Genomic DNA, 27,288 nt, shown 5'->3' on the forward strand with positions numbered 1-27,288 from the left:
GAAATTGGGCAAATACACTTGCAGAAGGTGATCACCGGGGGCCATTGACTTTAAACCTGTATGACAAGAGGGGGAAAGGATATCTCCTCATCAGTCAAGGGTGCTCTGTGCCCGTTTTGCTGAGCTCAGCATTGTGGAAGTTCAGTCTGAGAAGTTCCTCAGACCTAATGTCTTATCACTCCATGACCAAGCATTTCTCTCTCTGTTCCTGAATTCCCTCTCTCTGACCATCACCTGACCTCTTTCAGCATCACCCATCAGCCCCCACCCCCACACACCCTGTCAATCAGACTTTCCGTGACTTCAGGACAACTAAAAGATACTAAAGCTTTCTGAGGCAAGCTGGCTTTCCATTACTCTCTGTGTGAATAGGGTTCTGGATCAGTTCAGAATAACGGAACCCAAAAGAGCTTCAGAGAGCCAAAGAAAAAGAAAGATACTACAACACTGAACTTCTTTCACAGATGTGCAGTTATCCAGTGAACAAAATGTACCAGTTTTTTCTACTTCCAATCCTTCAGGAATCCTGGAGAATAAACCAAAAGTGTCAGTTGGAGGGTGCTAATACAGGAAAGCTGCTGCAGGAATTGAGGGCATTCTACTAAAGCTTGTTGGTGAGAGTTGTGAAGCAGCATGTTTTTCAGAAATGATTGTACTCGTCACTGTTGATATGTATGACCAGCAGCAGAAGAATTCTACTGCCGACGAAGACTGTTAGGATGAAATGTTGCCTTTTAGAGACTAACAATAACAAACGAATTCAACTCAAAATATGGACATTGACTACCATCATTGAATGGAATTATAAATTATAAATAAATAATATAATAATGTTATTGGGGGGTGTTTTACACTACATTTGGGCTACTTTTTGGCTATTTTAAAATCCATCATTCACCCTTTTTTGTTTGAAACACCTCCCAACCCTCAATCGGGTTACAAGTACCAGTATTGGGGTTTTAAGTTTGAATTTGATTGTCATCTCTTAGCTTTGTTGCTGATGTGGACAAACTGCAGCTGGGGCTTGTAGCATTTTTTGAAAATATCAAATCTGTACTGGATATCTGATGCAATCTTTTAAGAAATAAATTGGGCTACTTTGGGGTTAGCGTCTGAGTGAATTGGGGCTATTAATGCAGCAGAAACCTGGCAAACCACCTCAAGGTGAGCTGGAGGCAGAGCAGGAGCAGCCAGAACCACAGGGACCAGAGAAGCATCCCAGAAAGGAGAGCTGGGCTGGAGCCAGAGAAGCAGCAGTGAGCCAGAAGAACCGGAGCTGGACTGAAGGCAGAGCTCGAGAGCGGCAGCTGGAGCAGACCAGAAGTGGGAGCTGGGTCAGCACAGGCCAACTGCACCAACAGAGAGCCAGGGCTCATCTACCGCAGGGAGCTGAGTGGCTAGAGGTAGGATAGTGGATGCCAGCCATGCCACAAGTAACATGGCAGCGTAATGAGCAGGTGGGGAGAGAAAGGTGGGGCCATGGGGAGAGGACCCAGCACAGGGAGAAATCAACAGAGAAGAGAGCCTTGAAGGCTGGACTCAGAAGGGGGGACATGAATCTGAAGGGAGGGCAGATCCTCTGGAAAAAAGTCCTGCTACCTAGTGCCTGAGGGCGTGTAGCCACTGCCAGAGCAAGTGTCTTACACACGGTTTCACCATAGCACAGCCAGGGCCTGGGCCGGAAGCCTGGGACGTGTGAGGAACTGACAGTGAACTTTCCTTATGTCCCAGAGACAGCAGTTTGTGTTGGCCCTGTGCCCAGAGTGGGGTTCCTTGTTTCCCTGAGCCTTTCTCATTTTTTCCTTCTTTTTCTTACAGTTGTTGTTTAATAAATTATACTTGATATGAACTTAATGTAGTGATCAGTAGGTCAGGGAGGCATCCAGTGTGAGAAGAGTACCCCGAGTGGGGACACCCTATCCCCTGTCCTAAGTGACCACAAATGAGACTGGGGGTTCAGCTTCCCAGGAGTTCTGGGCCCAGACGTGTCACCATTCTGAGGACTCTGCCACACAGGAGAGTGGAAGGGGAGTCCTTGAGATCAGGGAGGCTGCTGGGTAAAGGGAGTGGGAGTGGGAACTCAGACACTTTCACTAGCCAAATCTCCTGGGGTAATTAAAAAAAAAAAGAAAAGTTCCTCACAATAGCAAGACCATTCCCCCACTTACACTAGGGAACTGGGAGAACCTGATGGGTTGGATTTTAGTGATGGGTAAAGAGATGTGTAACTTGTGAAATTGTCATACAAATGATAAAAACTGAAATGTGTAACTTTGGGGAGCACACTTTCTGTCTAAGGTGAATGTAACATCACTGCACGAGATGGCTTCCCAGAGACTGGTATAGTATAAAATCTTTTTTCCTGTGCTATTTTATTATGGGGTTAGAGCAGTAAACCTGACATTGTCTATTTGGCCTCTTGAACATATTTCATAACAAATGGAAGCTTGGTCAAGCAATTGACTCACAAATGATCAACAATTAGTGTGAATCACTCCTTCCTCTCAGATTTCGGTATTTAGACACAATGAAGGCACCCACAGAAATCATTTTCCTGAGCAAAAACGCAGTTGAAGTGTATGAGCCTTTAGCATTAAAGAAATTAATGGAAAATTTTAGTTTTCTTTTTTTCATTGTGCTCCAAAAAAAGATTCTGGAATTGGTAAATGCTGTTTCAAAACTGCTACAATCCAAAGACACAGACCTATGCAAAGCAGCAGTATTACTTCCCAAAGCCTCTGAACTTGTAGTTACATATCAAATTGAGTTTAAAAAAGCCAAACATTCATCTAGTAAATTATCGGAAAAATGAGGCAGACAAATCAAGTCTGAAGTGAAGTGCTTGAGGAAAGCAAAAGGGCAGGGGAGCAGCTGATTTCATGGCAGACCATGAAAAAACTAAAATCAAACCAAACTAAAATTTTCCATTAATTCCTTTAATGCTGAAGGCTTGTAAACTTCAACAGCATTTTTGTGCAGGAGAATGATTTCTCAGGGTGCCTTCATTATGTCTAAATATTGAAATCTGAGAGGAAGGAGTGATTCATACTGGTTGTTGATAAATTGTGCAGTCAATTCCTTGACCAAGCTTTCATATGATACGAAATTTGTTCACGGGGCCAAATAAAATGGGTACTTAGGGAGGTGGTGGAATCTGCATCCTTAGAAGTTTTTAAGGCCCGGCTTGACAAAGCCCTGGCTGGGATGATGTAGTTAGGGTTGGACTAGATGATCTCCTGAGGTCTCTTCCAACCCTAATCTTCTATGATTCTATGATTCTATGAATAAACAATGTCAGGTTTACTGCTGTAACCGCATAATAAAATAGTACAGGAAAAAGGTTTTATATGACACCAGTCTCTGGAAAGCCGTCTCATGCAGTGATGTTACATACACTTTATTCAGAAAGTGTGTTCCACAAAGTTACACATTTCAGCTTTTATCATTTATATGAATATTTCACACCTTACACATTTCTTTACATGTCACTAAAATCCAACCCAACAGTTTCTCTCAGTTCCGGAACTATTGTGGAGAACTTTCCTGGCTTCTGCACTACTCCAGGGGAATTGGCTAGCACAAGGGTCTGAGTCCCCACTCACAATCCCTTTACCCAGTGACCTCAAACAATCCCCTTCCACTCTCCTGTGTGGCAGTCCTCATAATGGTGACATGGTTAGGCCTAGGATTCCTTGGAGGCTGAACCCCCAGGCTCATCATGTTCACTTACGACAGGACCTCGGGTGTCTCCACTCCAGGGTACTCTCTTCATAGAATCATAGAATATCAGGGTTGGAAGAGACCTCAGAAAATCATCTAGTCCAACCCCCTGCTCAAAGCACGACCAACAGCTACTAAATCATCCCAGCCAGGGCTTTGTCAAGCTGGGCCTTAAAAACCTCTAAGGATGGAGATTCCACCACCTCCCTAGGTAACCCATTCCAGTGCTTCACCACCCTCTGAGTGAAATAATTTTTCCTAATATTCAACCTAAACGTCCCCCACTGCAACTTGAGACCATTACTCCTTGTTCTGTCATCTGCCACCACTGAGAACAGCCGAGCTCCATCCTCTTTGTCAGGCTTGACAGAGCCCTGGCTGGGATGATTTAGTTGGAGATTGGTCCTGCTTTGAGCAGGGGGTTGGCCAAATGACCTCCTGAGGTCCCTTCCAACCCTGATCTTCTATGATTCTTTGGCCCTTGTGATTCTGGCTGTTGCTGCTCTCCTCCAGCTGAGCTTGGGGTAGTTTGCCAAATTTCTACTGCAGTAATAGCCTCAAATCACTTAGGGCTGGTCCACACTTACCCCCCAAATCGAAGTAAGGTACGCAAATTCAGCTACGTGAATAACGTAGCTGAATTCGACATACCTTACTTCGACCTTACCGCGGTTCAGACGCGGTCCACACGCGGCAGGCAGGCTCCCCGTCGACTTCGCGGTACTCCTCTCGCTGAGCTGGAGTACCGCAGTCGACGGGGATCACTTCCTGGTTCGATTTATCGCGTCCAGACCAGACGCGATAAATCGAACTCGGAACTTCGATCCGCAGCCGTCGAACTACCGGGAAAGTGTAGACTAGCCCTTAAAAACTAACCTAAAATTGCTCAATCTATTTACTGAAAGAAAGTTTATTATTTAGTTAGTTAGTTAGTTTTTATTATCACATTGGTGTATACATCAAATAACAAATGAAGGATTTTTTGTTTAGATTCCTTGTACAGATTTGATTTTAAAACAAGAGCTACAAACCCAAGCAGGAGTTTGTCCACATTAGCAACAAAGCTATGAGATGACAATCAAAATCCCAATACCGGTACTTGTATCCCGATTGAGGGTTGGCAGGTGTTTCAAATGAAAAACGGTAAACAACAGAGTTAAAAATAGCCCAAAAGGACCACAAAACATGTGGAGTGTAAAAACAACAGTATCATTATTATATTATTCATTTCTAATTGCATTCAATAACTGCAGACAGTGTCTATATTTTGAGTTGAATTAGTTTGTTACTTTTAGTCTCTAAAAGGCAACATTACATCCTCCTTGTCTTCGTTGGAAGTAGAATGCTTCTGCTGCTGGTCATACATAACACCAGTCACCAGTGCAATCATTTCTTTCGCTGGTGCAAAATGTTCACAAAAAGTTTTGTGTCATTTCATATATGCCTAACATGGAGAATGTTTTGTAAAAGCTCCCCTTGCATCTTGTCTCACAATAGATTTTATCAAGTTCATCTGGGAAAACAATCTTTCAACTGCAGCATTGCTAAAAGGTAGTGACAGCAACAACAGAGCAAATAAGCCAAGTTCACTAAAGTCTTTGTCACCAGCGGCATCCGTGTATTTGATACCTTCAGCCCCAAACTGCTCAAAATGGTTGTCCTCTGTATGAGGCCAGTGAGCCACTGGCAAAACTCTCCATTTCTTCTCCAACTGTCCAAGGTCTCCAGAATAAAATGGCAAAAATGAGATATCAGCCAAAACAGGTCATGCAGGGCTGAGCACAGTAGAAGGACTTAGTTCTGCAAGTGATTCAATTACCAGGATGTTTGGTGGCAATCTCTCTTTTAGAAAATCCAACATGAAATCTCAACACCAACTTTTGACATCTTCGACACCGGGAAGGGTTGGTGTGTATTTTGAAAGGTCCAGCTGAAAAGCAATAAGTAATTAGACTCCAAGGCGACGTCATAGTTTAACACAGCAATCCAGTTCTAAAAAACACAGGGTTTCACAAGTCTCACCAACAAGCTCTAGTAGAATGTCCTCAATTCCTGCAGCTGTTTTCATGTATCCACACTAAACAATTCAAACTCTTGGTTTATCCTCCAGGCCTCTTGAAGGATTGGACTTAGAGAAGTCAGGTAAATTTTGTTCACTGGATCACTGTACATATGATAAAGAAGTTCAGCATTGTAGTATCTTTCTTTGTCTTTGGTTATCTGAAAGCATAGTCTCTGTTTGTCAAACTGAACAAGAATGCTGTTCACACACGGTATCATGGAAAGCCACCTTGCATCAGAAAGCTGCAGACTCTTCGGGTGATCTGGAAGTCATGGAAAGGCAGAGTGTAAGGGTGTATGGAGGTCAGGGCTGATGGGTGATGCTGAAAGTGATCAGGTGATGGACAGAGAGAGGGAACACAGCAATGGAGAGAGCAGTGCTTGGTCATGGAGTGATAAGGCGTTAGGTGTGAGGAACTTCTCAGAATGTGAACTTCCACAATGCTGAGTTCAGCCAAACTGGGACACAGCACCCTTGATTAATGAGGAGATATCCTTTCCTCCTCTTATCATACAGCTTTAAGGTCAATGGCCCCAGGCAATCACATTTTGCAGGTGTATTTGCCCACTTTGTCACGAATCTCTTTGGTTTTGACCCCATAAATTATAGGGTTGAGCATGGGGGGGACAAGGAAATAGAGGTTGGCCAAGATGATGTGAATGTGTGGAGCGATGCCCTGACCGAACCGGTGTGTCACAAAGGAGAAAAGCGAGGGAGTATAAGATGTCAGTATCACACAGATGTGGGCTGTGCAGGTGTTGACAGCTTTCTGGTGGGCTTTCTCGGAGGAGATTCTGAGGACAGCCGTGATAATAAGACCGTAGGACAGGGCAATGAGCATCAGGTCAAACCCGATGACTACAAGTGCTATTACCAAGCCATATGTCCTGTTGACTGTGATGTCCCCACATGACATCTTTGCCACAGCCATGTGGTCACAGTGTGTTTGGGGGATAACGTGATTGGCACAGAATGGCTGTATTCTCAGGAGCAGGGGCATGGGCAGAATGAAGAGAACAGCTCTTATCAAACCCACAAGCCCTAACTTAGCTACTCGTGCATTTGTGAGGATGGTGGCATAACTCAGAGGCTTACATATGGCAATGTAGCGATCAAAGGCCATTGTCACAAGGATGGCGGAGTGCATAACAGAAGCTGCATGAAGGAAGAACATCTGGGTGAGGCAGCCACCCACAGTAATGCCTTTTAAATTGAACCAAAATATACACAGTGCCTTTGGCACGACGGAGGTAGACGTGCCGATGTCTGTAAGCGCCAGCATGCAGAGCAGCAGGTACATTGGCTTGTGCAGGGTCTGCTCTTTGTATACAACTAAGAGAACTGTGAAATTTCCCAACAGGCTGATAAAGTAGAACATAGAGAAAGGGATGGAAATCAGTATGTGGGAGGCTTCCAGGCCCGGGATGCCTGTTAGGATGAATGTTGAAGGGTCAGAGGGGGTGAGGTTGAAAAATGCCATGAGATGGTCGAAGCGTCGATCGGGGTCAGAAATGCTCGAGGTGCCTGTGAGGGAGAGATGCACAGCAATTGGGGTTACACACCTTATAATAAATAATGCAGTAAATATTTGATGGCTATTAGCAATCTAGAAAGGGAGATGAGCAGTGAGGTGGCAACATTTACAGATTGCATCAGATTATTTACGTCATAGTCAAGTCCAGAGAAGTCCTCAGAGGGAGCTAACCAAGACAGGTGAATGGGTAGCATGATGGCAGATGCACTTTAAAGTCCATAATTGCAACGTGTATGCACATTGGAGGGAAAAGCTCGAACTCCTCAAACACCTTACAAGGTTCTAATTTAACTTTAGGAACTCAGAACAGGGACCTGGACATCATGGTACACAGCTCTGTGAAACCCTGCTCACAGTGCAAGCATTGACAGAAACTAAGCAAACATTGGCATCCAGGAGGAGTGGGAGAGGGAGTAATATGGAAAATACAATGCCATTAAATCAGTTAGTCAATGTTTCATCATCCTCTGGACTCATTTGTGTAGTACTGGGCACCCTTCTCACACAGGATATTGCAGAACTAGAGGGGTTCAGGGAAGGGCAATGAGAATGATCAAGGTCCTAGGGAAACTCTCTTACAGAGAAAGGTTAAAACACTGGTATTGCTCCCTTACAAAGGAGATAAATAAGAGGGGACATGAGAAAAGTCTATAAAATACTGACTGGTAGAGAGTAGATGGAGAATGTGTTCTCCCTGTCTCATAACACAAGTTCAAGAGCATATTCAATTAAACTGAAATGAGGCAAAATCAAAACAGTTAAAAAAAAGAATGCTTTCAGGACCAATCCGCAACTTGAATCGGCAAGGGTTTGGACATTTACATGGATAGTGCAACTATCCAGTTACAATAGTTCCAGCTAAGTAAATATTTTGGAAAGGTTATTCATCCCCGTGTTTCAGGGCACAAGCCAATCTCTAGCTGTTAGGTATAAGGGTGATACCCTTATGATGGTCAGGTCATCCCCCCACATCCACTCACTGCTGGGTTTGTTACACCTTCTACTGCAGCACCTCGGGCACTGGACTAGATGGACCATAGATCTGATCCATGATTCAATTCCTAAGTTGGAAAGCAGCCAAGTTTCCCCCATGGAAACAGACATAATCATGCTGGGCGATGACTTTGTGCTCAACAGAATGGGCACTAGGTGCACAAGGGCCTTGGTATTTAGGGCTACAAGCCTGCACCTCTGTTACTTCCCTTGTTTCTTTTGGTCAGACACTTTCTTGAAGGCACCCAGCTTTGCGTGAGACATAAGTTACAGGTTTTATCTGACAAGTGTAAGCAGAGACATGTGACAGCAACTCAGATGCTAGCCCTTCTCATACCTGAATATCAATGAAGTTGCAAGTATCAGGGGGTAGCCGTGTTAGTCTGTATCTACAAAAACAACAAGGAGTCCGGTGGCACCTTAAAGACTAACAGATTTATTTGGGCATAAGCTTTCGTGGGTAAAAACCTCACTTCTTCGGATGAAGTTGCAGCTGACACAAAACATTTGGGACGATAAATAATGATGAGGACAGGTCACTGATTCAGAGCAATCTGGATTGGTTGGCAAACTGGGTCAAAGCAAACAATATGTGTTCTAACATAGTTAGATAACATAGATATCTACATCTAGGAACAAAGAATGTTGGCAGTGCTTACACGATGGGGGACTATCATGGGATGTGCAATGACTCTGAACAAGATTTGGGGAGCACTGGTGTGACTGCTGCTGGAATCCTGTGTCCAGTTCTGGTGTCCATGATTAAAGATGGGTGTGGACACTCTGAAGCAATATTTTTCTAATCAAAACCTGCCTTATACTGATAAGCTCAAAGATCACAATCTATTTAGTTTAAAAAAAAAGATGGTTAAGGGATGACTTGATAATAGTCTCTAAGTACCTATACGTGGAACCAATATTTAATAGTCCGCTTTTCATCCTAGCATACAGAGGTGTAACACGATCCAATGACTGGAAGTTGATGTTAAAGAAATTCTGACTGGAAATAAGGCATACATTTTTTAAGGGAAAAGAGTACTTAACCATTGGAACAATTTACCAAGGGTCATGGTGGATTATTCATCAGCGAGAATTTTGAAATCAAGGTTGGAAGTTTCTCTGAAAGATCTGTTCTAGGAATAATGTTGTGGAAATTCTCAGGCCTGTGTTATACAGACTAGATAATCACAATGGTCCCTTCTGGCCTTGGAATCCATGAACGTGTCCCCAGGAGTCAGCTGGAGGCATTTTCCCTGCAAACTCGTACCTGAGCTTACTGAAGGCACTGCATGGATGAATGTTTTAGGTGAGAGAATTAATGACTTGAGTCCATAAAATCTCTGCACTGAGGATAGACTGTAGAACCCCTCACCATTAATGACAAACAGAAATGGCTAGGAAATGGTCCCTGAGTATCCTGGGTTTAACATCACGGTCCCAGTGTTCTATTGCTTCAGTCACCTACCAGTGGTTCCTGCACATGGCAGCTGTATTTATCTAGGCCCTCACATGTCGCAGAGTTGCCCACTTTCATTATATAATGTGCATACTTCTCAGCTTGCGAGTTGTTCTTGTGTAGCAGTCCTTGAAGCACCACACGGTGTTTATGTGTGTAACAAGAGAAGCCGCACAGGTGCCTGCCTTGGCATTTGCCACTCATGAGATTTCTCACTGCTGAGTCACAGTCACTGATTACCCTCCAGCCAAGGGAGCAGGTGTGATGGGAGGCACCTCACCCCCTGCAGAGGAAGAGCTGTGGGGATTGTGGGGCAGGTCGGAGGTTGTGGGAGTCAGGGATGACTGGGAACCATGGAGAAGATACTGGCGACCAGAGTGCTGTTGTAATCAGGGCAGTCTGGGAGGGGAAGGAGAGTATGGGCAGGGGGTCAGAATATGATGGGTGATTAAAGCAGATGAGGAGCAACGTGTGATGGGTTTCCCCTGAGGTACTACCTGTAACTGGGTTACCAATGAGCCCTCTGACTCACCAGCTTGGGCCTCCCCTCTCAATGTGCTGCTGAGACAAACTGCAGACCCACTCCCAGTACAACACCTCCACCAGCAGTTACACAGGCAGGGACACACCCATATGCAGGTTTTCTGACCAGCCACTACATGAAACAAAAATAGAGAGGCTACAGCCAAAATAACCACCAGCTACATAGCCTAGGACCTCAGAGTGGTACTATCCTGCCCTGGACCAATCTCTGACCAGTATGAATTTGTTAACCGGTCGCCCCTCCCTCGTTGTGGAGAGAAGAATGCACAGTTGTGGTATCCAAACTGAGATTTTTCTCCAAAACACTTCACTTAAAGGCACACTGGGTTTAGATTAAAAGATAGAACAAATTTATTAATTGCAACAGATATATTTTAAGTGATTATAGGGGATAGCAAACATGTCAAAGCAGATTACCTAGAAAATAAACAAATATGCAAACTAAGCTTAACACACTAGTTTGATTGACTATGAATTAGCAGTTTCTCAACGTGATTGAGGATACAAGTAGTCTGGCAGATTCTCAAGGCACAAGCTACATTTGCTTTGCAGCTTGGGTTTCTGAGGTTTCCCTGCACAGCCTAGCAATCCCTTTAGCCTGGGTCCAGCACCTCCCCCAGTTCATTCTTTTTTCCTCAGGTGTTTCCGGGAGTCCCCTTGTGAGTTAGGAACCACCGATAATGTCACTCCCTGCCTTATATAAGTTAACATATGGTGGGAACCCTTTGTTTCAAAACTTGGTTCCCAGACCAGTTTCTAGGAAATGTACAGACTCCCCAAGATGGAGTCCAGAGTTATGTGGCCTGGGCACATGCCCTTGTAGGGTCATAACATCCATTATGTACAGGCTGTCTGGAGCATTCTCAGGAAGGCTCACCAGGTGGGAGATAAGCTTCTCCTTAGACCTATTGTTTTCCCTAATGGGTTATTGCCCTGAATAGGCCTTTCCCAAACAGCTATCTAGACCAAAAGTGTCTTGTCCAGTGGGCATTACGCAGGTGTAACTAGATTTGAAATACAGATACATAGTCAATATTCATAACTTCAGATACAAAAATGATACATAGATGCAAATAGGATAATCATATTCAGAAAATCTTAACTTTTCCAATGATATGACCCATCTTGCATGAAATGTATCATAATTATGCTATAGTCATATCATAAGGTTATCTCTATGAAGAATATTGGGTGCCGTGTCACAAAAAGATCAGTGGTACTTTCCATAGGTGAAATGCTAAAAGTTACAAAACAACAACAGTTGGAAACAAAACTGAGTGAAAGTTGTGACACCCAGGCTGCAGTTCTGAGGCTTGCCAGGGGAAAGAGATCCTGAGTCCTACCAACACGCACTTGGGACCAGAAAAGATCCCAGCGTTGGTCTTTGACCAATAATCACAAAGAACAAATTAATTTCAGATCCCTGTGTGTGTACATGCTGCACCCCGCCCCCGCAACCCCCAGCGCTGCCTGACTATCCCTGTACACCACTCTCCCCGCCCCCCATAACCCTCAATGCTGCCCACCTGCCCGTGGACATCCCATTCCCTGCCCCAGAACCACTTGTCCATGTAGGTTCCCCACCAGCACAACATTCATCCCTGCCACACAGTGATACCCCTCACCCAGGACAAGGGCTGGATTAGCTTTTTGTGGGCCCAGCGCGAAACTTACTTGTGGGACCTCTGGGGAATGAAGGGCAAGAGCGCAGTGGGGCTTGGGGGGGTAAGGATTGGTCCCCAGCTGGAACGAGGCAGAGGCAAGAGCACAGCGGGGCATGGGGGGGGAGGATTGGTCCCCAGCTGGAGCGAGATGGGGCCAGGGGCAGGACGAGCATAGTGGGGCATGGGTGGGGGAGAGAATTAGTCCCTGCTGGCTGGAGCAAGACAGGGGCTCGGGGCAAAAGCACAGCAGGGCGGGACCTAGGGTTGGTCCCTGGAGTGAGGGAGGTGCCAGGGTAAACTGCAAGCACAGCAGGACTGGGGAGGGGGTAAACAGGATTCCCACCCACCCACCCCACATAGAGCAGGTACCTACCTTCTCCCTGGTCCTAGCCCCCACACAGAGCAGCTGAACTAGCTGAGCAGGGACTCTGTCCCCTCCACTCCACTCCATTCTGGGCGACTGGTTGACAGTCCGTGGCTTCGCGCTTCCTGACCCCGGGGAAGCCCGTAGCGGCAGACTGTCTGTCACCTGCAGCCTGGAGGAGTGGCAAAGCAGTGGCTGAGGCCTCCTGTCCACCCGCTCCCCGCACCCCGCAGGCTGCTTGCCAGTGACGGGGTGGGGTGTGGAGACGAAAGGAGCCCTCAGCCGGCCAGCTGAGACGAGGAGCAAGTGGGGGGGGGAGAAGAAGAGAAACCCAGGGTCCAAGTCGTAGGGGAATGGGCTGTAGAGCCATTATAAATCTGGTACTGCCCAGGACAAAACAAGCTCACAGAAACGCCTCCTCAGTCTAGGATAAACTCAGTGTCTACCTGCACTGGGGAAAAGGGGGAGATCAGCTTGAACAGCTTTTCCAGGGGCAAAGGGAATCCCAGCAGCAGCTCAGCTTGTACAGGGAAGGAGAGAGGGACACACCCAGTGGGAGGGAGCAGGGACTTGGAGACTAAAAGGAGCCAGCATGAGTAACTCTTCCTCAAAATGACACAAATATTTAACATATTGCAGCCCATTAGAAACACAGACACACATTCCTGAGGCTACTCTTCCATGTTGGCCATTGCTGACATTGCCACGAGACTGTAGTGGGGTTGCTCATGGGAGGAGGGACGGTCTGGAAGGAGGAAGGTGTCCGAGACAGTCTGCTACAATGTAGTCCATGTTACATTACAGTCTGAGATGCCCCGCAACACAGGAGACCTCGTTACACCTCTATTATCTGTGCATTAGGCAGGATGTCCATTCCCTGTTTCATCCAGTTTCAGGACTTTGTGCCACTGTGCTCTGGGTACTGAATGTCCCAGCCTCCCCCGTCCACATATACTGTGCGTTCCTGGACCTCCCCCAGTGAGATTTCCAACACCGCCTGGTTTCCTCTAAGACAGAAACATGTTTTTATTTTTACTGCCTTCTGGTGTTTCTCTTCCTCTTCCTTGCCAACCAGAAATGCAAGGGCACAGAGAGAGAAGACCCCTCTCCCTCCATGAAAAAAAAAAGTGATCCTATTTGTTTTAAACCTCTAAGCCTTTGAGTTTGAGATTTCAGCAACTCTCCTGTCAGTTCTTCATTGATCCAAATGAGCTCACCCATCCTTAGAGGCCACTGGATGCCTCCAGTTGAAGTCACTGGAGGCTCATAGTGGGTGTAAATCAGGCCATTTATTTAACTCCCTACATGTGGATTTAGGGTGAAATCCTGACTGAGTTTGGAGTTTTTCCTTTGATCTTAATGGGACCAAGATTTCACCCTTAGTGTTTAAATTTCAGTTCCAAGTTGTGAAAATCACGTTTTCGGGTTCTGCTACAGAGAGCGCTCTTCTGTTAGGGTGCTAAAAGAGTTTGTAAGAAACCCCCAGTTTATGATTCACTATGAGATCGGATATGAAGGACAGGGATTCTGAAACACATGCCCCTGATTTTGTTCTCAAGGAGGCTAGTGTCAATCTGGAGTAACCCAGTGACGGCAGAATGTGATTGTAGAATCTGGCCAGAGTGCGACCCATTCTTGTTGTGAACCCTCTCGTAACATAGGTACTAACTGCGGAAGCTTTGGCTGCACTTTCTAACAGGACAGTGAAGTTGCTGAATTCAAAAACTTGAATGAACCAGAGGAAAAACATCACCGCCCCAAAAAAGGAAGCTACTGAGACAGATAGAAGGACAAAGTAAGAGACAAGGAACTGATCTTAAAATCAAATATTTGTCTAAACTGTTTCCAGTACATTTGTAGCTCCAATGTTACTGGGTAAATCCCTTGGTGTTTCTGACAATACTAAACAGTTCAAGTTGCTGTGCTGGTGAATTTCTGCCCAAGTGGTTCTTGACTTAAACCCTGTAACCCTTCATGAACCCTCAGAACTAACTTTAATGCAGAAACAGGCGACTCACCGCAATTCTGCTGAGGAAATCTCCTTACTGGAACAGGAAAGCAGAGCCTTGATAATCAGTGTATTGATCTCACATATCTGACACTCACTGTGCTGGAAAGTGACCTTTATGATTCTTCTGTACAGTCCCTGCAGACTCTCAGATTGGCCAGGATTCACAGACAATTGCCTTGGCTCTGTGAGCAGCAGGAAGAGCAGAAAATAGACCCTGGAGAACTTCAGCTTGAGAGCCTCCCCCCGGAGTGGAAGAAATGATTCTCCGATGTCAGGGGCTCAGATTGTCAGGGCAAACTGAGTATTGCAGTATGTTCAGCCTAGCAATTGACAATGGCTTTCTTTTCTTACCCACCTGCTGAAGTGAAGAAACAGATTGACAGAGCCGGAAGCATATCCAGAAGTCACCTACTCCAGGACAGGCCCAAAAAAGAAAGTAACAGAACGCCACTAGCCATCACCTTCAGCCCCAACTAAAACCTCTCCAGCGCATCATCAAGGATCTACAAGCTATCCAGAAGGACGATCCCTCACTCTCACAGATCTTGGGAGGCAGGCCAGTCCTCGCTTACAGACAGCACCCCAACCTGAAGCAAATACTCACCAGCAACCACACACCACACAACAAAAACAGTAACCCAGGAACCTATCCTTGCAGCAAAGCCCTTTGCCAACTCTGTCCACATATCTATTCAAGGGACACCATCATAGGACCTAATCACATCAGCCACACCATCAGAGGCTCATTCATCTGCACATCTACCAATGTGATATATGCCATCATGTGCAAGCAATGCCTGTCTGCCATGTACATTGGCCAAACCAGACAGTCTCTACGCAAAAGAATAAATGCACACAAATCAGACATCAAGAATTATAACATTCAAAAACCACTCGGAGAACACTTCAACCTCCCTGGTCACTCAATTACAGACTTCAAAGTCACAATACTCCAACAAAAGACAGACTCCAGTGAGAAACTGCAGAATTGGAATTAATTTGAAACTGGACACCATTAAATTAGGCTTGAATAAAGACTGGGAGTGGATGGGTCATTACACAAAGTAAAACTATTTCCCCATGCTATTTTTCCCCTACTGTTACTCACACCTTACTCACTATGTGTGGGAATACTGCCACAAGATATGGGACCAAAAACCATTTGTAATTGATTGTAGTAGTGTATCGCTTCATACCGCCCATGCAGTTGTAATATCCAGTCCATTAGCCTCCGAAAAGTCACTGTCACCCTATGGTGGTCAAATGATGTGATCCTTAGGTCAAAGAGTATGGAAAATGAAGGTCAAAGGGTGTGGAAAAAGCTTTCTTCTCCCAGGATTCTGGCATCAAAGGTATTTGACAGTATCCTTTTGCAAGGTCTAAAGTGGTATATATATGACAGGTCTCAATTGTTCTAATAGTTCTTCTACTCTCTGCATTGGGTAAGCATCAAATTTCAATTCTGTGTTGATCTTTCAGAAATCGATGAAGAAACGGGTTGTGTTATCCTGCCTCAGAACTAGTACCAAGGGATTTCTCCACATACGGTGCCATTCCCTCACCACTTCCAGGGCCAAAATGACCTGGAGTTCATCTCAGATGGTATTCCACATTTTTTGAGGGAACAGCCATGGATCTTCCCTGATCTGTTGCCCTGTGGCCATTTCAGTATGGTGGTATTTCAGCCTACTGGGGTAAGAACACAATGGTAAAGAAATCAAACAACTGCTACATCTGGATCTTTTGTGTGGGCTGCAGTCCCTCAACCATCTTGTGTCACAAGTATCTGGGGGCCTAATTTGGGCTCTGGAGGGTGTGAGTGTGATGGGTTGTCACCTCAGGGTGCAGTAGTGTTGGAATTGCTGCCCCTAACTAACCACCCAGCTGGGCTGGCCCTTTTTCACACTGCTTTGCTGTTGATTTAGCCTCTTCAGGCTCTGTTATAAACCAACACGACAGCAGATGGCACCACACACACAAACTGAGCTACCTGAGGGCTTACCTAAGCCAACCAAGTACAAACAGGAGATACCAGCCAATTTCCCAGCTCCCTTGCACTTCACAGTGCTCTGTTCAATGTAAGTTCATTAATAGAGTTCACCAGGTAGAAAGTAGATTGAGAATGTGTTCTTCATGTCTCATAACACAAGATCAAGAGAATATTCAATGCATAGTGCCTAAGTGCACATCATATGATTGCAATTGGCTTCATCACATTCTGGGGTACACATCCCTCAAATCCAGGGTAACACAGTCCAGTTCTCACAAACACACAGTTTCACAACTCTCACCAATAAGCTCTAGTAGAATGTCCTCAATTCCTGCAGCAGCTTTCCTGTATTAGCACTTTCCAATGAAAAAATTGGTTTACCCTCCTGATTTCCTGAAAGATTGGATGAAGGAAAATGAGGCAAATTTAGGTCACCGGATCACTGTATATATGACACAGAAGTTCAGCACTGTAGTTGCTTTCTTTGTCTTTGGCTATCAGAAAGCATAGCTTCAGTTCATCAAACTGATCAAGAAAGCTGGTCACAAAGGGCCTAATGGAAAGTCATCGAGCTTCCAAAAACTGCTGATGGGTGATGCTGAAAGAGATCAGATGATGGGAAGAAAGGGAACTCAGCAACTGAGAGAGCAGTGCTTGGGTCAGGTGTGAGGAGCTTCTCAGACTCTGAACTTCCTCAGTGCTGAGCTCAGCCAAACTGGGACAGAGCACCCTTGATTAACGAGGAGATATACTTTCCCCCTCTTGTCACAAAGGTTTAAAGTCAGTGGTGCCAGGTGAGAGATAAACGCCGCTGCAGATTTCTGTGACCTTGGACTGGGGCCAGCGTAACATCTTACCATCAGACTGAGCTAGTTAGCTACAGTGTTGAGTTAACCCATTTTTTGCTCTCTTCCTTGTTTCCCCTCTTGGCCTCTTGCTACCTGTAAAGGAATCTTCCATTCCACATTCACACCTTTGACCTTCCCTTCCCAACCCCCAAAATGCCTTGCAATGCTTACAACCATGATAAATAAATTAATGGAGATATCCGATCTCCTAGAACTGGAAGGGACCTTGATAGGTCATTGAGTCCAGCCCCCTGCCTTCCCTAGCAGGACCAAGTACTGATTTTGCCCCAGATTCCTATGTAGCCCCCTCAAGGATTGAACTCGCAACCCTGGGTTTAGCAGGCCAATGCTCAAACCACTGAGCTGTCCCCCATACACTGCTGATCTGCCTTTCCATGGGACCCCCTGAGGGAGGGAGTTCTTGGGCCTGTGACACTGTCACTTTCATAGAGAGGACACTGGACTAGATGGGCGATAGGTTTGATCCATGATGCTATTCCTGTTTTGGAAAGGAGCCAAGTTTCCCCCATGGAAACAGAGATTATAATGCTCGGCGATGGCTTTGTGCTCAACAGAACAGGCAGGAAGGGCCCAAGGGACTTGATATTTAGTGTTACAAGCCTGCACATCTGTTATTTCCCTTGTTTCTTTTGGTGGGGCACTTTCTTCAAGCCACCCAGCTTTTTTTGAGACATAAGTTACAGGTGTTAACAGACAAGTGTAAGCAGAGACATGTGTCAGCAACTCAGCTGCTAATCATTTTCATACATGAATTTTGATGAATTTTGCAGATGACACAGAAATTGGGGCATGGTAAATAATGAAGAGGACAGGTCACTGATTCAGAGAAATCTGGAATGGTTGGTAAACTGGGTTGAAGCAACCAATATATGTTCTAATATAGCTATGTTGATATCTACATCTAGGAACAAAAAATGTAGGTGATGGGGGACTATCGTGGGAAGCACAATGACTCTGAATAAGATTTGGGGGCGTGAAAGGATAATTAGCTAAAAATGAGCTCCCGATGTGACTATGTGGCTGAAAAGAGAAAATTTGATCCTTGGATGATAACCAGGGGAATCTCAAGTAGAGGTGGAGAAGTTATTTTACCCCTGTGTTTGACACTAGTGAAACTGTTGCTGGAGTCCTGTGTCCAGTTCTGGTGTCCACGATTAAAGATAGATGTTGATACACTGAAATGGGTTCAGAGTAGAATCACAGGAATAAGTAAAAGATTAAAAAAAACCTGCCTTATAATGATAGACTCAAATATCTCAATCTTTTCATTTAACAAAAATTGTTAAGGGTGACTTGATCACAGTCTGTAAGTACCTACATGGGAAACAAATATTTTATAATAGACCTTTCAGCCTATCATACAGAGGTGAAACATGATCCAATGGCTGCAAGTTGAAGTTAAGGAAATTCTGACTGGAAATAAGGCATAATTTTTTTTAACGGTGAGAGTAATTAACCTTTGGAACAATTTACCAAGGGTCTTTGCACATTCTTCAACACTGAGAATGTTTAAATCAAGGTTGGATGTTTCTCTAAAAGATATACTTTAGGAATAATTTTGGGGAAATTACCAGGCCTGTGCTATACAGACTAGATGATCACAATGAACCTTTCTGATCATGGAATCCATGAACATGTCCCCGGGGTGACCTGGAGACATTTTGCCTGCAAGCTCATGCCTGAGCCTAATGAAAGCTTTTTTTCTATTCATGACCATGGTAAATTTTGCCCTATGTGGAGAAATTCTCTTGTGATTGAGGCGCCTTGGAAACATTGCACTAGGTGTGTATTTCACAAGGCTTAGGGATCCCGTCAGGCACTGCATGGATGAACGTTTTAGGTGAGAAATATAATGACTTGAACCCATAAAGTATCCGCACTGATAAATGAATGTACAACCCTGGCCATGAGTGGCTAATTGAGCTGGCGAGGAAATGGTCCCAGTGTCACAGTGGCCCACTGTTTCATTCAGCTATCAGTGGTTTCTGCACATAGCATCTGTATTTATCTAGGCCCTCACATGTCCCAGAGTTGCCAGCTTTCATTGTATAATGTGCAAATTTCTCCGCTTGTGAATTGTTCTGTGTAGAAGTCCTTGAAGCACCAGGCAGTGTCTATGGGTTTAACAAGAGAAGCCACAGAAGTGTCTGTCTTGGCATTTGCCACTCGTGAGATTTCTCACTGGTGAGATACAGTCACTGATTATCCCCCAGCTGACAGAGCAGGTGTGATGGGAGGCACCTAACCCCTTACAGAGGAAGAGTTTTGGGGTCTAGGGGCAGCTCGGAAATTGAGGGAGCCAGGGATGACTGTGGAACATGGAGAGGACACTGACGACCAGCATGCTGCTGTAATCAGGGCAGCTTGGGCGGGGAAGGAGAGTACAAAGAAGGTCAGAATACGATGAGAGATTGAAACCTCTGAGGAGCAAAGTGTGACGTGTTCCCCCCTGGTATGCCACCTAAGCCATCAGACTCACCAGACTGGGCTCCCTCTCTCAATGTGCTGCTGGGGCAAGCTGCAGACCCACTCCTGGTCCTCCACCAGCATCATAAGCAGGCTCTCTGACCAGCCATTGCATGAACCAACAATAGAGAGGCTACAGCCAAATCCCACCAGCTCCCCAGCCTAGGACCCCAGAGCTCTACCATCCTACTCTGGTCTAAACTCTGACCAGTATGAATTTGTTACCCAGTTCGCCCCCCAGCTCCCCCCTGAATGTGATGAGGACAATACACACTTGTGGTAACCAAGCTGAGATTTCTCCCTCAGACACTTCACTTAAAAGCACACTGAGTTTAGATTAAAAAATAAAACAAGTTATTAACTACAACAGTGATTATAAGGGACAGCCAACAGATCAAAGCAGATTACCTAGCAAATAAACAAAACCACAAACTACGCTTAATACACTAGCTAGACTGACTATTAATCAGTCGTTTCTCACCCTGATTGATGCCAGAAACCACCTGGGAGATTCTGAAGGCACAAGCTGCATTTGCTTTGCAGCTTGGATTTCTGAGGTTTCCAAACACAGGCTAGAAATCCCTTTAGCCTGGGTCCAGCATTGCCCCCACTTCAGCCTTTGTTCCTCAGGTGTTTGCAGGATTCCTCTTGTGTGGGGAGTGAAGAACCACCGATGATGTCACTCCCAGCCTTATATAGCTTTAGTATATGGGGGGAACCTTTGTTTCAAAACTTGGTTCCCAGACCAGTGTGTGGGAAAATTACAGACTCCCCAAGATGGAGTCCAGAGTTATGTGGCCTGGTCACATGCCCTTGTAGAGTCATAGCATCCATCACTCACAGGCTGTCTGGAGTGTTCTCAGGAAGCCTCACCAGGTGGGAGAAAAGTTTCTTCTATGCCTATTGTTTTCCCTAATGGCTCATTGCTCTGAATAGGCCTTTCCCAACCAGCTATCTAGCCTGTAGTCAATATTCATAACTTCAGATACAAAAACAATACCTGCATATATATAGGATAATCCTTTTCAGGAAATCAAAACTTTTCCAATGGCACCTGAAAAGACGTATATTGTACAAAATCTATTATACTTATGTCATAATTATACCGTAATCATACAACTATTACGAATCTGGGGCACAGTGTCCCAGACACTGATTCCGAGTTCTGAAGAGCAAGACTCCAGTTGGGCCCATTTGGCGTCCATCGGTGAGCTGGTCTGATTTTCTGGAAGTTGCATCTTCTGCGTCACAATCCCAACTTTAATTTAAAAGGAAAAAAAAACCCTATAAAGTCTTTAGCGCTTCTGTTTGCAAAGGGACTTTCCCCATCATGAGCCACATAGAACAGGTGCAGCATTGTACTGACCAGTGCCTAACACACATACCACTATTTATATAATTTCTGCATTTGGCCTTCAGTCTTTTGCAGACACTCTGAGACAATTGCTGTCACTCTTTGCATCCTAACAGGGTGTTACCACGGAAGCCCAGCGATCATCATTGAAACAGTGACCTTGTGAACTATTCCACTGCTAAAGATGGCACAGCTGGGGAAGTTTGTACAATGAAGATATCCACAAGCTACTGCAAGCAGCACCCAAGTCCTACAGAGGGGCAGGAGAGTCCAGAGAGCTCAGAGGCCAGCATCTGATCCCCCTCAAGCATCTGGTGCTGTTCACTGTCAGAGACAAGCTACTGGGCTAGACAGACTCTGATCTGATCCACTAGGGCAGGGTTATTAAGTGAACGTTTGTAAAACCCTTTGAAGGTGGGAAGTGCTCTCTGCAGGGAGGTATGTTGTGTATTAAGCAGTTACAATCCCTGAACTCATTTGATTCCTTGCAGCACATTGTTGGGCTCTATGCACTGTATGTGGTCCATGGTAAACAAGCAAGACAAGGCTGAAGAGTGAGCTATGTGGAAACCTGGTTTTGTGGCTGTAGTTTTAGCTATTTGTTTAATAAATTCCTCCTGTTTAAGTAGGACTGCATTTCCACAAGTCATGACACACAAATAGCCTCACTGCATCTAATACAACTGAGAGGATCAATGTCAGCCTTGGGTAAATCACTTTATCACTGCGTGGCACAGTTCGTCCATGACATGGGGATAACAATGCCTAGCAACATAGCTAAAGATCTTCTAAATGTAGTGATCAAAATCATCATGCAGAGCATACGTTAGACTCAGTTTTACTGTCCAGCTTCAGCCCCTGGGCAATGCCAGCTTCATCCCCTGGGCAATAGATGCCCTGTAGTTCCAGATAAGGTGCTGTGTACATGTGTAAATAGCTGCCTAATTGAAGGTGTGCCATTTATCTCCCTCCCTGTGAAATATCGATGCCACCCCTGCCTCTGCCCAACCAGCGCAGGGGCTTATCCTTCCAGGTTACTCAACTGTTGTCCTAGCTTCAAAGCTGATCCCTTGCCCTGCCCCTGTGTCCGTGCTCAAGGCAAAGTGTTCCCCCTGCAGGGACCCTGCCTCCTTCCATCCCCCAGCCAGGAGGAAGAAAAGGGAACTGAAAGCTAAAGAAATAAGCCATACAATTGTCTATTCCTTCATGACTTTGTAGCCTAGCTTCAGGGCCCACAAGTTGTATGATACACAATCTTGCCCACTTGCCACACAGCCCTGCTGCCAACCCTCAGCTGCTTTTATATGGTTTCCTGGCTTCCCTCCATGCTCCTCATTGGCCTGTCCACCCCAGTGCTGCATCTTCACTACAATTATTGCAGACTCTTTGTCAGGCTGCAGCAGCTCCCGACTCAGCTGGGGCAGGGGAGGGAGGTGGAGATGACCAGCAAGGGATAGGGGGAGGAGAGGAGCTAGAAGCAAGGTCAAGGACTCCTGAGAGGTTTTTAAGGTCAGTCTTGACAAAGCCTTGGCTGGGATGAGTTAGTTGGTGTTGGTCCTGCTTTGAGCAGGGGGTTGGACTAGATACCTCCTGAGGTCTCTTCCAACCCTGATATTCTATGATTCTATGATTCTATGACTTGGGGGAAGAGGCATAGAAGGGAGCTGGGCCTAGAGGTAAGAGATGAGCAGGGGCTGGGCCTTGGGGAATAGGTGGGGCGGGGAGGGTCCTTGGGGGAAGAGTTTGGGTAGGGAGTGTGGCCTCAAGGGTCATTGTGGATAATTCTCTGAAAACATCCACTCAATGGATAGTGGCAGTCAAAAAGGCTAATAGAATGTTGGAAATAATTAGGATAGGGATAGATAAGAAAAAAGGTATCATATTCCCTCTATATAAATCTGTGGTATGCCCATATCTTGAATACTCCGTACAGATCTGGTTGCCCCATCTCGATAAAGATATATTGGAATTGGAAAAGGTTCATAAAAGGGCAACAAAAATTATTAGGGGTATGGAACAGCTTCCATGTGAGGAGAGATTAATAAGATTGGGAGTTTTCAGTTTGGAAAAGAGATGACTAAGGGGAGATATGATTGAGCTCTATAAAATCATGACTGGTGTGGATAAAGTAAATAAGGAAGTGTTATTTAATCCTTCTCATCACACAAGAACTAGGGGTCACCAAACAAAATTAATAGGCAGCAGGGTTAAAGCAAACAAAAGGAACTATTTCTTCACACAGCGCACAGTCAACCTGTGGAACTCTTTGCCAGCAGATGTTGTGAAGGTCAAGACTATAACAAAGTTTTAAAAAGAACTGGAGGCTCAATGGCCAGGATGATCAGGGATGGTGTCCCTATCCTCTGTTTGACAGAAGCTGGGAATGGGTGATGGCATGGATCACTTGATGATTGCCTGTTCTGTTCATTCCCTCTGGGGAACTTGGAATTGGCCATGATCGGAAGACAGCATACTGGCCTAGATGGACTTTTGGTCTGACACAGTATGGCCGTTCTTATGTTCTTAGGGGTCCAGTGACCGGCAATTAAAAAACTGGAACCCAATGAGTTTTACATAGACCGATTCCCCAGTTTGGCATTCTGACACAGCACAGTAAGGTCAGGAAAGGCTTTAATGTCTCTTTGACTGTCCAGTAAGTGATTCAGGGAAGAGGGCCCAGCACCATGTCACCAGCCAGCTCTGCACGGAGCTTGGTCTGAGACCCAGAGCACCAGGAGAAAACTTTAGGTCCCTTTATGAGTAATAACATGGAGCAGCCTGTCCCGGATCTGCTTGGTCCTCACCCCGTAGATGATGGGGTTTAGCAGGGGGGGCACCAGGAGGTACACGTTGGCCATGAGAACATGGAAATACAGGGGCACATTGTATCCATAGCGGTGCGTGAGAGAGGAGAAGAGAGAGGAGATGTAAAAGGTGAAGATGGCACAGAGGTGGGAGCCGCAGGTCCCAAAAGTCTTGAGCCGGGCGTCCTTTGTGGGAAGGCTGAAGATGCTCCTGAGGATCTGGATATAGGACACGACGATAAAAATTACATCCAGACCCTTCACACAGAATAGCACAAAGAGGCCATAGTAATTACTGACGTGGGTGTCTGCACAGGCCAATTTCACCACGGCCATGTGCTCGCAGTGCGTGTGGGGGATGATGTTGGTTCTGCAATATGGCCATTGCCTCGCCAGGAAGAGATAGGGCAATATGAGCATGCCGCCGCGCAACATCACAGCCAGGCCAATCTTGGCCACCACAGGGTTTGTGAGGGTGGTAGAATGTCTCAGGGGATCACAGATGGCCACGTAGCGATCCAAAGCCATGGCCATGAAGATCCCAGACTCCACCACTAAGAAGCAGTGAATGAAGTACAGCTGGGAGAGGCAGGCACTGAAATCGATCTCCCTGGAATTAAACCAGAAGATGCTCAGCGTCTTGGGCAGGATGGACGTAGACAGGACCAGGTCAGTGATGGCCAGCATGCAGAGGAAATAGTACATGAGCCCATGGAGGCTCGGCTCCCTCTTCACGACGAACAGGATGGTGAAGTTCCCCAAGATGGCTATGGCGTACATGGTGCAGAAGGGGATGGAGATCCACACATGGGCACTCTCCAGGCCTGGAATGCCCAGCAGGATGAAGGTGGAGGGGTTGGTGAAGTCGGTTGTGTTGGAATCTGACATGAAGTAGAGGAGAAGGTGTCCAACTCTGAGACAGAACGGTGTCTCCTGCATGTACCATATGTTTCCCTGACTTTCTGTATGTACCCAAGGTTCCAGGGTGATGGCAGCAGTACAAATGCCTGGTTGGAGAGACAATGTTAATATGAGACACTACATGCACTACTGGAGGCTGTTCTCATGGGAGAAGCAGATTAGTCCCTCTTCACACACTGAAAAATGACATTTTCGTTGTTCAGAGAAATGAATTATGAACAATTGACCCTACTAATGCCAATTCCATATTTGATGGTGCTTCATGCGTCTATAATTCCTACATGTCGGTGTGTGGAAAACCTTAACATGCACCAACAGGAAACACGCGTGCGAATATTGGCTATCCATCATTAACATAAAAATGGCCATACTGGATCAGGCCAAAGGTCCATCTAGCCCAGTATCATGTCTTTTGACAGTGGCCAATCCCAGGTGCCCCACAGGGAATGAACAGAGCAGGTAATCATCAAGTGATCCATCCATCCCCTGTCACCCATTCACAGCTTCTGGAAAACAGAGGATAGGGACATCATCACTGCCCGCCCTGGTTAATAGCCATTGATGGACCTATCCACCATGAACGTATCTAGTTCTTTTTTGAATCCTGTTATAGTCTTGGCCTTCACAACATCCACTGGCAAGGAGTTCCACAGTCTGAAAACTGACCATTTATTCCTACCCTTTGCTTCCTATCTTTTAACCACATACCAGTCCATGAGAGGACCTTCCCTCTTATGCCAGGACAGCTTACTTTGCTTAAGAGCCTTTGGTGAGGGACCTTGTCATAGAATCATAAAATCATAGAAGATTAGTGTTGGAAGAGACCTCAGGAGGTCCTCTATTCCAACCCCCTGCTCAAAGCAGTACTGTACCCAACTAAATCATCCCAGCCAGGGCTTTGTCAAGCCAGCCTTAAAAACCTCTAAGGATGGGGATTCCACCACCTTCATACGTAACCCATTCCAGTGCTTCACCACCCCCTGAGTGAAATGGTTTTTCCTAATATTCAACTTAAACTTCCCCCATTGAAACATGACAACATTGCTCCTTGTTCTATCATTGGCCACTACTGAGAACAGCCTAGCTCCATTGTCTTTGAAACCCCCCTTCAGGTAGTTGAATGCTGTTATCAAATCCCCCCTCCCCGACTCTTCTGCGGACTAAATAAGCCCAATTCCCACATTAATGAAGTTGTTGAACAAAACTGGCCCCAGAACTGACCCCTGGGGCACTGCTCTTCATACTGGCTGCCAAATAGGCAGCGAGTCGATGATCACTACCCGTTGAGCCCGACAATCTAGCCAGCTTTCTATCCACCTTATAGTCCATTCATCCAATCCATACTTTTTAGCTTTGCTAAAGTCAAGATGTATCACATCCACTGCTTTTCCCATATCCACAGAGCCAGTTATCTCATTATAGAAGGTGATCAGGTTGGTCAGGCATGACTTGCCCTTGGTGAATCCATGTTGACTGTTCCTGATCACCTTCCTCTCCTCCAAGTGCTTCAAAATGCATTCCTTGAGGACCTGCTCCATAGTTATGCCAGGGACAGAGGTGAGGCTGACCGGTCTGTACTTCCCCAGGTTCTCTTTCTTCCCTTTTTAAAATATGGGCACTACATTAGCCTTTTCCCAATCATCCCGGACCTCCCCTAATCGCCATGAATTTTCAAAGATAATGGCCAATGGCTCTGCAATCCCATCAGCCACCCTCGGATGCATTAGATCTGGACCCATGGACTTGTGCACGTCCAGCTTTTCTAAATAGTCCTTAACCTGTTATTTCATCACTGAGGGCTGCTCACCTCCTGCCCATACTGTGTTGCCCAGTGCAGCAGTATGGTAGCTGACCTTGTCTGTGAAGACCGAGGCAAAAAAAAGCATTGAGTACTTCAGCTTTTTTCCACATTGTCTGTCACTATGTTGCCATAAAAAGAATGGCTCAGGTTTGGGAATCTCCCTCACATCCTGACCTGTGAAGACTGATGCAAAGAATTCATTTAGTTTCTCTGCAATGATCTAACAGTCCTTGAGTGCTCCTTTAGCATCTTGATCATCCAGTGGTCCGACTGGTTGTTTAGCAGGCTTCCTGCTTCTGATGTATTTTAAAAAATTGCTATTACTTTTTGAATCTTTGGCTAGTTGTTCTTCAAATTCTTTTTTGGCCTTCCTAAATCTTTTCTTTTTTACACTTCATTTGTCAGATTTTATGCTCCTTTCTATTTTCCTCGCTAGGATTTAACTTCCATTTTTTAAAGGATGCCGTTTAGCCTCTCACTGCTTCTCTTACTTTGTTGTTTAGCCACGGTGGCACTTTTTTTGGTTCTCTTTTTATATTTATTAATTTGAGGCATATATTTAAGTTGAGCCTCTATTATGGCATCTTTAAAAAAATTTCATGCAGCTTGCAGGGAATTTACTTTTGGTGCTGTACCTTTTAATTTCTGTTTCACTAACCTCCTCATTTTTGTGCAGTTCCCCTTTCTGAAATTAAATGCTTCAGTGTTGGGCAACTATGGTGTTTTCTCTGCCACA

The 27,288-nt window shown here is 45.5% G+C and overlaps 2 protein-coding genes across 2 annotated transcripts; both read right to left on the reverse strand.

Moving 5' to 3' along the window:
• Window positions 1-6,323: 6,323 nt before the first annotated feature.
• On the reverse strand, window positions 6,324-7,262 carry LOC112124539 (putative olfactory receptor 52P1). The gene has a single exon (XM_024223023.1). It carries the CDS (start codon window positions 7,260-7,262, stop codon window positions 6,324-6,326), a length of 939 nt encoding a protein of 312 aa, XP_024078791.1.
• A 16,508-nt stretch (window positions 7,263-23,770) lies between these two features.
• On the reverse strand, window positions 23,771-24,718 carry LOC112124542 (olfactory receptor 52R1-like). Its single transcript, XM_024223025.1, has one exon. The coding sequence runs from the start codon at window positions 24,716-24,718 to the stop codon at window positions 23,771-23,773; it is 948 nt and encodes a 315-aa protein (XP_024078793.1).
• Window positions 24,719-27,288: the final 2,570 nt, after the last annotated feature.

Source organism: Terrapene carolina, unplaced genomic scaffold (assembly GCF_002925995.2).
Source record: "Terrapene carolina triunguis isolate 2854851 unplaced genomic scaffold, T_m_triunguis-2.0 Scaffold30062, whole genome shotgun sequence".
Lineage (NCBI taxonomy): Eukaryota > Metazoa > Chordata > Testudines > Emydidae > Terrapene > Terrapene triunguis.

Excerpts from the sequence above, each read along its gene's own strand:
- LOC112124539 (XM_024223023.1), bottom strand. The coding sequence starts at position 7,262 with ATGGCATTTTTCAACCTCACCCCCTCTGACCCTTCAACATTCATCCTA.
- LOC112124542 (XM_024223025.1), bottom strand. The coding sequence starts at position 24,718 with ATGTCAGATTCCAACACAACCGACTTCACCAACCCCTCCACCTTCATC.